Below are 13,261 nucleotides of genomic sequence, written 5' to 3' on the forward strand. Positions count from 1 at the left end.
CTGTACATGCTGGCAGTGTCAAAGCATTTAGGTTAGTCTATCCGTCCATCTGGAAACACCTGGGATGAAAAGGGCAGCCTTTTCTCCTAACACGTTCACACTCCTCTTCTTTGATAAAAGCATTTTAAATGGAGTACAATTATTTTCCACTCTCACTCACTTTTGCTTCTTTCTTTTTAAAGGCATTTCATTCTGTTAAGGATTCCTCACAAGAGAGCTTTCCATCTAACAAACACTATAAAGAATTCATGTTTTTTTCCCCAGAATCTGAAAGGTGTCTGATTTAGATGTGTGCTTGTGTGAGGAAGAAGGTGAATAGATGTGTAGATGTGGATGGAATATGCATGACCAAAACAAGCGAAGAGCTGGTGAAAAAATTCAAAATGTGTGAGGCCCTTGGAAAACCTTCTCTCTCTCTCTGTCTGTCTGCCTGCCATCTATAAACACATGAATGAATTAATTTATTTTTCATGATCTTAAAACAGTTTTGTTCTAAACATGCTTGAAATTAGTGTTGTAGAGTAATATAAAATAATATTAAAAATATAATATTTATATTATTTTAATCTTTGAAGACAAATATTTGATTTGATTAATATTTGTAGAATTACTACATAATTCCCATGCTCCCATTTATGTTATTTCTCAGGTTTTGATGACTTCTGAATCATAGTTATCTCTTGCGACTCCCTGATTCTCTACAGATGCACTACCGCCTCCAGCCTGAGCGGCGCTGTTTGTGATCAGATTCCCACTTCAGCTTCGCGCTACGGCTGAGGAAGCTGCAGAGGAAACTTTGATCACTTCAGTTGTTAGCCTTGCAGCGGAGACACACATCTCCTTTATTGTTTACAAGTCACTTATTTATTCGACCAGCCCTTTTAAAAATATGTGGTTTATTTATTTACTCAGCTGGTTGTCGCTGGTGGTACAGATATGTTTCGTTACTCTCGCTATTGGTGAGTTTTATGTTGCTGCTGTTAGCCGCTACTGCCTTTTGCTGACGCGACCAAAGAAATACATCAGCTCCCGCGCCTTATTAACAGTAAAATATCCGTTTATCTTCAATGAATAGTAGGCTATGGAAAAAAATAAAAATAAATATGTAGAATAGACTAACAGTGGGATGAGCTAAGACAAAACCTGGCTCATATTTGTCTCTTTGACTAAAGTCATATTATTACATAAGAAATAGTAAGCTCACTGTGTTTCAATCTTGCAAAAGTTTTTATATTTCTCATTGTTGTGTTGCAAAATACAGGACTGTATTGATTACTAATCGCTCCGCCCATTTATATGACTTAATTTAGGGTAAAGTAACATTTCTGACAGTTGATAGATAGATAGTCGAGTTACAGGTCATTTCATAAATACATATTAATTCGAATGTCTATTGCATATATATGATGGCTAATTTTATTCTTTCAAATCTTGCTGTGTTCCACATTATGATTAGAACTTCGGTAAAGTTGGTTTTATATTCGCACATTCGGACATCCGTATTCAATAGCCTTGTTAATCACACTACATTGGACATTCAGTGGACATTCACAAGTAAATATGCCATTAAAACAATACTTGCCTATTTTGATCGACTGTGAAAAATGTTGTAAGTTGACAATCGTTGGTTGTCAATATCATGTCGCTGCTTAAAATTCGCAAACATTAATTTATTGCACATTTATTGGAAAGTCTGAATTCATCAGAAGTCCGAATGTGCGAATATAAAACCAACTTTACCCAAGTATGATTAGAGGCAGTGTAGTAAAAACAGCACAAATGTGTCTGTCCACGTAGGCAGTTGTGTTCATGATGGTGATTGAGAACTTGGCAACCTATCAAACCAGCAGTTACACCTGTAACTGTATTTATTCTAACGCTGAATTTATAAGAGACTTGACAGATAGAAGTACAGATAGGTAGATAGGTTTCCAGAGGCACTTCAGATGTTTCCATATATGCTGTGAAAAAAATGTTTTTATTAACTTAGATGCTCATTGTTATGCACTTTTACCCACATATAAGATTTGTATGATATGTTTGGTTTGATGTTTATTTGTTATTGGTTATATGTCCTCACAGCTGCAGGCCTGTATTACCTGGCAGAGTTAATAGAGGAGTACACAGTCGCCACCAGTCGCATTATAAAATATATGATTATGGTGAGTATTATGTCATTATATAAAAATTACATTATTAAGGATGCATTTTGTGAGAGATTAAATCTGATCCGATTGTTTGGTTGTCAATATCCAGTGTGTTTGCATTGGTTGTGACAGCACTGATGTAAGTAAGCACCAGGAAAATGTCTTCTGTAACAACTGAGCACTCCAGGCAGTATTGCATGCTTTGTGAAATATTATGTTACACATGCTTCATGTCTCATACTCGTCTAACTCCCATCTCTCAGTTCTCCACAGCCGTTCTGGTGGGACTCTACCTGTTTGAGGGCTTCCCAACACTAATGATCGGAGTGGGTCTCTTCACAAACTTGGTTTACTTTGGTCTGCTGCAGACGTTTCCATACATTATGCTGACCTCACCAAACTTTATCCTGTCATGTGGTGAGTGATGCTGATGAGTTGAGGAGACATTTACATCCTATATATTTTTCAGTGGTTCTCCATTTATTCTTATTCGTGCTTTATTTTCCAGCACTGGTTGTGTTAAACCACTATATGGCCTTCCAGTATTTTGCAGATCAGTACTATCCTTTCTCTGAGGTATGCTCTTTTTTTATTTTACTGATTGGAAAAATATAATCTTAAATCCAGGAGTTAAGATTTTGGTTGATAATCAGATGAATAATAATGTGGGTTTTTTTCACATTGGCCTATTAATGAAATGAAATGATTGGTGGATATAAAGATCAGATAAATACAGTACCATTTAAAGGTTTGGGGTTGGTAAGTCTCTTCTGCTCACCAAGGCTGCATTTATTTGTTAAAAAAATACAGTAGAACAGTAATATTGTGAAAGTCATTTTAAAATATAATAATATAACTATTCAAAAATATTATAAAATCAAATGTAATTTATTCCTGTGATCAAAGCTGAATTTTCAGCATCATTACTCCAGTCTTCAGTGTCACATGATCCTTCAGAAATTATTCTAATACACTGATTTGCTGCTTAAGAAACATTTCTCATTATTATCAGAGTATTGCTTAAGATGCATTATGTGGATTGCCATTCTTTGATGAATAAGAAGCATTTATATGAAATAGAAACCTTTAGTAACATAAAAAGTCTTTACTGTCAATTTTGATCAGTTTAAAGCATCCTTGCTAAGTATTAATTTCTTTAAGAAAAGACATTAGGCTGAGTAAATGATGTCCGAATTTTCTTGTTTAGGTGAGCAATTTAGGTAAATTACTGTGTTAAGTAGAGTATGGAGTTGAGACTAACATCTCTTTGTTTTCAGGTTCTGGCGTACTTCACAATATGCCTGTGGGTGATTCCATTCTCATTCTTCGTTTCCCTTTCTGCCGGGGAGAATGTCCTTCCATCCACTGTGCAGCAGGGAGGTGAGAGACAAGCTGATCTTATCAAATTCGTTTTCATACAGTCTTTATGACCACATGGGCATGTTAAACTATCCTTATATACTGACCCAGTTACTGGGTGAGTGATATAACAGTGTAAACAGAAGGAATCTGCTTATGTTGTTTATCATTAAAAGTAAATATACAGAAATAATTTATCAGTCCATGTTAAAAATGTGAAAAAGTGGGCATGGTTTCTTCAGAATCAAAGCAAAAGCTTTTCAATCAAATACAGAGCCTACTTTTGTTTGAGTTAAACAGAGCAGATAACATAGTTTAATGGTGCACTGTAATGCAGTCCCTCCAGGATTTTGTGATTCTGCAATCACTGAATTTATCGCAAAATCAAGCAAATTCTGCAATATTCGGTGGAGCTTGCATTTTTTTCTTAATTGCCGCAGATTTTGGGCTTAGACACGTCCCATGATGTCATCACAACATGCAGTCAGTCAACTCGTTTGAGCTGCGCAGCTCGGACCAATAATAGACAACGCGACAGAAGTTTAGAGCAGCGGGCCGATCTCGATCACATGACACCATTTCTACACAGCACTGTGAAATCTTGTGAGAAGCATTCACATTCGAATGAACAGAATTCTCTGTTAAACCACAGATTTCAGATTAAATAGTGCCGGCGTGGAAACTGTTTGATATCAATCTGTGGTTTACCAGAGAATTCTGCGACAAATGTGAATGCTTCTCACTAGATTTTACAGAGTTGTTATTAATTCTGCTGTGAATTCAAGCGCTTTCTTCACTTCTTCACAGCGCACGTGCCATCTGGAAACCAGGAGAAACATTGTGCCACTAACAGAAACAACTTGTGGCAGAAATGGTCTAATGTTTTCAAGTGCTTTTAAGTGCTTCACAGATCTTTTCTCAGCACTTCAAATCTTTTAATATTGCCCAATTTGGATGTTATTTTAATGTGACATCCAAAACATTGTTTGTTCATCCTTCATATAGTTTGTCCCCATTTGAAAAACTAAAAGTTTGGAATGTAGGAAAGCAAACACTTATTTAGAAATAAAAAAAGACAATACATTATCACTGTAGTAGATGTTGTAGAGGAGCACTTATTGGCTTATTAGCCATTTCCACACCATAGTATATATTTTTAATATTTATTAACAATAAAATAAAAGGTAATAGTGTTTGCATCTCAACTTAAAGGATTAGTTCACTTTCAAATTAAAATTTCCTGATAATTTACCATGTCATCCAAGATGTTCATGTCTTTCTTTCTTTAGTCGAAAAGAAATTAAGGTTTTTGATGAAAACATTCCAGGATTATTCTCCATAACCCAAACAGTTGAATGTCAAAATTATAGTTTACAGTGATCCCAGACGAGGAATAAGGGTCTTATCTAGAGAAACCATCGCTCATTTTCTAAAATGTTTTTAAAAAATGTATACGTTTTAACCATAAATGCTCATCTTTAACTAGCTCTCTTCTTCTTCTCTATTTGAATTCCAGCAGTGTAGACACTGGTAAATGTATGTTTAAAGCTGCAGTACAGAGTTTTTAGAAAACGTTGACAAGCACAACTCACAGGTCACTCCCCCTTGCTCTCTGCTGCGCTACAGCCCTCCCTCCACAGCTCCTCCCCCATCACAACGGAGCCTGCCGTGAACGCGCAGACTAGTAAGCAAGCAGGGCCACCGATGACGGTGGATAAACAGTTATGGCACATTCACTGATAGGAACAAAACATCAACAATTTGATTTACATTGACTATGGCCTTCCCATACTTTGACTACAAACTTGGTCCTCAAAACATTACGTATTTTGCAATACATGTAATGTAACTATATGAAGTGCACTATTTCTATAAGTAATAAATAGCTGGTAAGATAATATAACGGTTACAGTATGCAAATAACTGGCTTCTCCGGTTATCTCTGTATGTATATTTTAGCCAAGAATAAAACAAAATTTGTTATTAAACCACTCTGCCTCTTTTCGTTTTATTTAAAGAAACAAACAAAAACATAATAGCCTCAGGCAACAAGTGATTAATTATCTCCAACCCTGCCTCTTTTCGTTTACATTTCAAACATATTAAATGTAATAGTATTTGTGCATACTCATCTTCACTGTAATTAAATGAAATAGGCTTTAACATAAAACACAACCTTCTCTTTTTGTTAAATGTCAGTTTTAATGTTCAATAATAGCCATTATAAAAGGTATAAAAATATACAATAAGAAATAAAGCAAACAATTCAGTCAAGCGTACAAAATCAGCGCTTTAGTATGATACAAAAGTTAAATAGCCATATATAAATTTATGAAACGTCACGTTGCCCTCAGCCAAAACTGAGCCAGCGGCAAACGTCAGAAGGATTAGCCGAGGTAAGGCTGCTCTCGGCTGGGCACATGAGCGCTGAGAGTCCGGTGATCGCCTGGATCTCAAAACTCCGACAACGTCAGATCAAATTGTCAGAAAGGCGCTATCTTTATCAATTAACCACAAATTTCAGCTTTAAACCAGCACATTCTCGCCTGAAAAAATCTTAAAACTGCATATCATGACTTAATAGAGCCCGATCACACGAAAATGCGTATCAATAGTACGAGTTTGTAATCTCGTAATATATATACGGCAAAATGAGTTTTTCGCGTGCATATGATACGCACTTTATGGGGTATTATACGTACGAAACTGGATTGTTTGTCCGCCATAAGCAAAGCTGCTGCACACCGGTAATCTTGAATTTGAACACCTGTACACGCTGTGCACTATGGCTGTGCATGACAGGAGTGTGATCAGCGCGCACACGAGCTTGATTGACACTGCTAAGACACTCCTCCTGACTCTGATTGGTTGGTTCTTACCGGGAGCGGTGTATTTCTGCAAATGGCAATAGGACCACTGGGAGGAGCCAGAGGAGCTTGATTTTTTTCACAGATTATCTGTCTCATATTCTACTGTCAGGACACAATGACAGGTTTAACAAATTTGTAAAAAATACATTTTTACAAAAGTTACCTACTGCAGCTTTAAGGATAAAACGAAGTTCGAAATGCGTGACCAGCGATATACCGTAAACGAACATCTGATGCCGCCCACACTGCTGAGATCGGCGTTTAGATAATTATGTAAATATGTGCTGTGCACTTTCTTTTCAGTAATAAAATAAACACAAAATGAGAAAACAGCAAGCATTTATTATAGAAAGCATAAGAAAAGTGTCTGATCATAACAACATGGGTATGTTAGCACGAGCTCTGCAAATTAGCACTCCAGTCACGTTACGTCTTCATATAGCACTTTATTCAATAGATTGCTTAAAATCAAGCAGCTTCACAGTATCAAACATGAAAAACAGTGTTAGTGCCTAATTTTTTTACAAGCACAACTTACTATAAAGCGGCTATCCAGTGTGTTCATGTTTTCACCCCCAGAGCTCTTACTTCAACGAGCTCAAACACACGAAATGGGTCAAAGACGCGTTCCATGCGAGTGAAGGCGGAGCCTCAGCACACACCTCCTGTTATGTTATCGTCACTGACCAATGGTAGTACGAAGGTGTTTTGCAGCTGGAGCGAACTTTTCCTGAAAGTTCGCATTGGCAAGCCGTTTCGAACTTCCAAAAAGAACACAAAACGAACTTTTGGCTTGTTTTTGTTCGAAATGACGTCACATTAGTTTGTTCTTCGATTTCGTTTGAAGTATACTGGGGCCTTTATTCCTCGTCTGGCATCGTGTAGAACATTTTTAAGCTGCAATGCAACTGTAATTCTGACCTTCAACCTTTTGGGCTCCATTGAAGTCCACTATATGGAGAAAAATCCTGGAATGTTTTCATCAAAAACCTTAATTTCTTTTTGACTGAAGAAAGAAAGACATGAACATCTTGGATGACATGGGGGTGAGTAAATTATCAGGAAATTTTAATTAAGTGAACTAATCCTTTAAGCTCAGTGCTTTTCTGTCAGCCCTCACAACGCTGCCAAATCAGGGGCTGGTGCCTTAATTTTCATTTTTACCCAAAAATGAAAATTCTGTTATTAAAGGCTCTCTAAGCGATTCTGAGCGGAGTAACTTCCTGTTGACGTTCGAAGTGTTGTCAAACAAAACAGAGGCTAGCTAGACCCTCCCTCCTCCTCATCCTGGCCCTCCCCTCCGTGCTTCCTGAAACAGTCATGAACGCGAATTTAAAATGTAAGTAGCTTGCGTATTCACGCTGCTTGTCGTTTATTGGCTGGAGCATGTTTATTATGTTAAGTGGTCCAGGCTGCATCAGTTTGTTTTTGTTGCCATTTTCGGAGCTTGTGGCGACTACAGAGACCGCATTTTTTTACAGTGTGTTCAGGGGACAGGCAGCTAGCGGATAGTGAGAAGGTGTTTGCTGTATGTGACAAAAAATGTTTTGGCCTAAAAACGCGTAACTTCGCTTAGAGCACCTTTAATTATTCACCCTTATGTCGTTCCACACCTGTAAGACTTTCGTTCATCTTCGGAACACAAATTAAGATATTTTTTGATAAAATCTGATGGCTCAATGAGGCCTGCATTGTCAACAAGTTAATTTACACTTTCAAATGCCCAGAAAGCTACTAAAGACATATTTAAAACTGTTCATGTGACTACAGTGGTTCAACCTTAATGTTATGAAGCGATGAGAATACTTTTTGTGCTCCAAAAAAAAAAAAAAAATAGTGATGGGCAATTTAAAAAAAACTGCTTCATGAAGCTTTACGTATCTTTTGTTTCAAATCAGTGGTTCAGAGCGTCACATGATTTCAGTAAACAAGGCTTCGTTACGGCATAAGTGTTTCGAAATGTTTCGAAATTTCAGTGGTTCACCACTGGCGGGGCGACGATCTCTTCTAACCCATTAATCAAGTCTATGGGTTTTACCGGATCTCTGATCAGTTTTACATATTTGTAGATGTTTTAATTAGACATTAGTAGTCCTAATAATTAAAAAGAATAATAGTAGTTAAGTCTCTTAGTCTCCTAAACAGGCCAATAAGAGACTATTAACTACTATTATTCTTTCGTTTACTGAAATCACGTTTTGGCAGTTTGATACATGTTCTGAACCACTGATTCGAAACAAAAGATTCGTAAAGCTTCGTGAAGCAGTGTTTTGAAATTGCCCATCACTTGAAATTGTTGAATAAAGTCGTTATTTAGTTTTTTTGGCACAAACACACACGCACACACACACACACACAAAAAAAGTATTCTCGTTGCTTCATAACATTAAGGTTGAACCAATGTAGTCACATGAACTGTTTTAAATGCGTCTTTAGTAGCTTTCTGGGCATTTAAAGTGTAATCTTGCTGTCAATGGAGGTCTCACTGAACCATCTGATTTTATCAAAAATATCTTAACTTGTGTTCCAAAGATGAACGAAGGTCTTATGGGTGTGGAACGACATGAGGGTGAGTAATGAATGACAGAAATTTTAATTTTTGGGTGAACTAGCACCAGTGCTACTGCCCTCAAATGTTAGTCTGGAGCCCTGCAGTGGTTCTTGAGATCAGAAAAGTATAATGATGTTAAATGAATGTTGTCTGTTGTATATTTTTCTGCTTAATATCAAGAAACGCTGTAAATAGCGCCGCAAATTTTGAGAAAAGCCGCCGCAAATTCAGTCATTTTAGGCCGCTGAAATAAGAGGCAGATAAAAGTCCTGTGAAATCCTGGAAGGACAGATAATGTAATTTGGTAGAATTGTAAAAAGTTCTTTAAAAAAAAAAAAAAAAAAAAATTAACATTCCCTCAAAAAATACTCAAATGTGCATTTTATTTTGAACATTTTTTTAGTGTTATTAAATAAAAAGGTTAAATAAAATTAAATTAAATATTATATATTATAAAAATAAGTTTGCTTCTTTGTAATTTACATTCCTTTGAAAAATATTCAAATGTGCATTTTACTTTGAACGTTGTTTTTAAGTTTAATTAAATAAAATTAATAAATAAAGTAATATATGCATCTTGTATGGCAGCTTTTGTAATTTACATGTCTTCGCTAATAAATGTTAATTTTAAAAACATTATTTTTCAGTCAAGATGACATTTTATTATTTTTTTCCGGGGGTGTTCAGTTCTACAAAAATGTGTATATAATTATATTTCATACTAAAGGGCTGTTGAATGCTCGAATCTGATTGGTTGACCAACGTTCTAAGGTGTACAGTTATTTTCAGGGAAATGCACAGCTAAATTAGTTCTTGGCAGGTCTTGACCGCATTATAGTTCCATATCACTTCGACAAAATTATTTCAAGTCCTTAAAGCCTAAAACCGCAAAAGAAAAAAAAACCACAACGACATTGACCAAGCAAATAAATATAATAAACAATATAATGAAAATGACAAATTAGTGTCATGGTTTTTGCCACAAAATACATTTTATTGTGTCCTGAAAGCGCATAATCTCTCGCACTCTCTCTCTCTCTTTCAAACGTACACACGTACTGTATAGTTTGGACACAAACTCACACAGAAACGTTTGGTCAGTGCTGCTCTGATGAATTAATCAGTAAAATAGTTTAGCAAGTTAAAATACATGACTCACCAGTGAGGTAATAACTGTGCGGTTCTTGAGATATAGTTTATTAGTAGAGACACTGCTGCTGTTAGAGACGCACAGATCAGGTATGCTAATTCACATATGTTGATTATTCTCTCTCTCTCTCAAGTGCATTAATAACTGAATCAACGGTACTATTCTGCTATCTATCAAGGCTCAAGACTTCGTTACTAGTTCTGAAATGATGTTTTGGAATTAGCAACGGCTTGGGATGAGATGCGAAAGAAATTACACACACTGTTTTAAGGACAAAAACCTGACAAATGTCTTGAAATACAACATCTAAACAGTGTCTTGAGGTGTGGTAACCATAGTATAAGCAAAATAATTGACTAAGGGCCATTGAATTCTTAGAAAATAATAACTCTATTTCACGTCGTAGCCACATTACCAATTCAACGGCTCTTCATCAATTATTCCTTACATAATCACCAAATGTTTTTAAAATATATTGTGATTTAAATTTTGCTTTTGCTTATTGCCCACTTCTACCCTGTTAGTTGCATGTGTTGGACAGACATTTACAGCGCTCATGTCTAACCACTAAGACATGACATAAAAATATTCATCGTTTCCTGTTTCTGTGTTTTTCTCAGATGATGTGGTGTCAAACTACTTCACTAAAGGCAAGCGGGGCAAGCGCTCGGGCATCCTGCTCATCTTCTCCTTCTTGAAGGAGGCTGTTTTGCCAAGCCGACAGAAGATGTACTGATGAAGCAGTTGAAATAAGCATCGGATGGAGGGTTTGGGGGGAGGGGGTTGTTCAGGCCACCGGCCCCTTTCATTGGACAGCATCTTTTTGTGGGAGGGATTTGTTTGCAATGATGATCATGAGATTGAATCTGTAGGACCACATCGGGACAAACACGCACAGACTCCTCGAATGAACTAATCTGTCTGTTGATTCATGTCGAGAGTCGCCAGCTCATTGTGTTTTAGGCGTCTAAAGCCATGAAAGGACTTCAGAAGTCTTTAATTTTTAAAGGCTTAATCTTTTGACTTGTCTGTATGTGGGTGATTGTGGAAGGGGCTTCGGCTTCTGTAGCGTCGCTAGAGGCTCCTGCTGATTTCCTTCTAATCATATCACTTCAAAAGCCAATGTTTGTGTTCGCTCATGAATATGTCTGGATTTTTAGTTCACATTTTAAAGAAATGTTTTACCCCGAATTCTTCAGTTTGCTCACTGTCCGTGTCAGTCATGTCTTACACTACAATCATTTGCTTTGAGATCAGACCTTTATCAATTAATTTTTTAATGATCTGATGTTCAGAAGGATTGTTAATGTCCTTTCTGCTCCATTTGAGCTTTATAAATCCATTTTATATCATCCGGTGGTTTGACGATTAAAGAAAATCTAGTCTTTGGGTAAAATGTTGCTTTAAATATACTGGAATCATGAGAAGGCATTGTGTTGGCCATGCTTATTTTGTGTGCTGTACAAAAATCTAATAAAATTCAGTTGTATGAGTTTTTGAAAGGTAAACATTGTCATGTACAAATAAGGATCTGATGTAAGTGGGTGAATCTTGGAATCAGAAACATCCGGTCACATTTCACCCCAAAATCACAAGGAAAAAAAAAGTTTTGCAAGAAAATGGATTTTTAGGATTATTAAATGAGCATTGTTTTTCAGTCTAATTAAAACGTAATAAAAATAAAAGTTTGTGTAATTTACGCATTCAAAAAATATTCAAATGTTAATTTTAAAACAGTTTTTCAGTCAAGATGGCATTTTATTAGTTTTGATCCATAAAAATGTGTATATTACATTTTTCAAATGTGCTTAATTATCTGAAAAAAGTTTATGCAAAAAGTCTTAGTCTTCATCAAACATTATTTTTGGGTATAATGTTATCTGGACTTGTTCAGTCCTCGTGAACATGTTTTGTGAGATTCACCCATGCAGAACTATATATATATATATATATATATATATATATATAATTATTATTATTTTTTTTTTTAAGTATAAAATCTGGGTTGTGTAATATAGCTCTTTGACCAAAATGCAGATTTATTTTAAATGTGGAGAATTTCTAATAAAATGTCCGACTGACTCAGAGTGGCTGCGGCACCATCTGTACTGACTTCCTCCGTACGGACACATTTTTGCTCCTCTTTATTTGGCAGACAGGATCTTACACTTGGAGTGCAAGGTTGAGGAAAGGTCAGCACACATTCACATCAGGAAGCTCTCATCTGGGGAGTGAATCACTTAGGAGGGTGGAAGAAGTTGCCCTTTGCTGGTGTTATCTATTTTGTGGCTTGTTTTCTAATGGCTGAGGTTAAAGTCGACATACGGAAAACTGGTTCTAGGTCAGTGTAAAAGGGCAGCTGTTTTCTTGTATGTCAAAAATGAAGCCAAGGATCCTTTGGGATCCAGTGACGACAGCAGAGCTGTTTTCAGCCCGGTGACCCGGGTCACTGAAGCTTCGACCTTGACGTATGCAGCCCCCAAACCGCATTCACTCAGAGTTCAACTTTCATTCACACCTACATAGTTTGGCATCAGGGAACTTTTTGAAGATTTTTTTGCCCTCATAGATATTTTCTGCTCTCCTTTTCACACGTTGATGATGGTCAGCATCAGCTTGAGTGTGCATGTATAGAGGCATGTTGCAGTTAAAAGCTACTCAACAAATTTTAGCCTTTGGCCAGAGTTTTTGCGCTTTGGAAAAGTGTGCGGTTGAATCTCACAAAACTGGCAAAGAACACGTCCAGGAGTCCGAGCCATGATTTCAATTTGAGTCTTGGCTCAAGGTCTTTTCCCATATCAGTTCCCTTTTCTGCACTACACTGTACTATGTAAGGCACTGTTTTTTGTTGTACTGTAATGTTCAATGTTTTGTTGCACACTATTGTTCAAAAAGTTTAGGGTTGGTAAGTTATTTTAATAAAAATCTCTATATGCTCACCAAGGTGGTATTTATTTGATAAAAAACAGTAAAAACGTTAATATTGTGCAATATTATTAAAATTTCAAATAACTGTTCTGTTTGAATATTTGAATAATTGTAAAATGTAATTTATTCCTGTAATCAAAGCTGAATTTTTACCATCATTACTCTTCAGCAATGTTCCCTCTTAGCGGCACGCGTGCACGGCCGCGCACTTCTGAAGCCGCGGCCGCGCAGAAAAATAATTGCCGCGCAGAGAAAA

The 13,261-nt window shown here is 36.5% G+C and overlaps 1 protein-coding gene across 1 annotated transcript; it reads left to right on the top strand.

Moving 5' to 3' along the window:
* Positions 1-783: 783 nt before the first annotated feature.
* Positions 784-12,980, top strand: tex261 (testis expressed 261). Its single transcript, XM_067399861.1, has 6 exons — positions 784-959; positions 2,083-2,162; positions 2,411-2,564; positions 2,656-2,723; positions 3,425-3,527; positions 10,698-12,980. The coding sequence occupies exons 1-6, from the start codon at positions 890-892 to the stop codon at positions 10,811-10,813; spliced, it is 591 nt and encodes a 196-aa protein (XP_067255962.1). The 5' UTR covers positions 784-889; the 3' UTR covers positions 10,814-12,980.
* Positions 12,981-13,261: the final 281 nt, after the last annotated feature.

This window comes from Chanodichthys erythropterus, chromosome 11, assembly GCF_024489055.1.
Source record: "Chanodichthys erythropterus isolate Z2021 chromosome 11, ASM2448905v1, whole genome shotgun sequence".
Lineage (NCBI taxonomy): Eukaryota > Metazoa > Chordata > Actinopteri > Cypriniformes > Xenocyprididae > Chanodichthys > Chanodichthys erythropterus.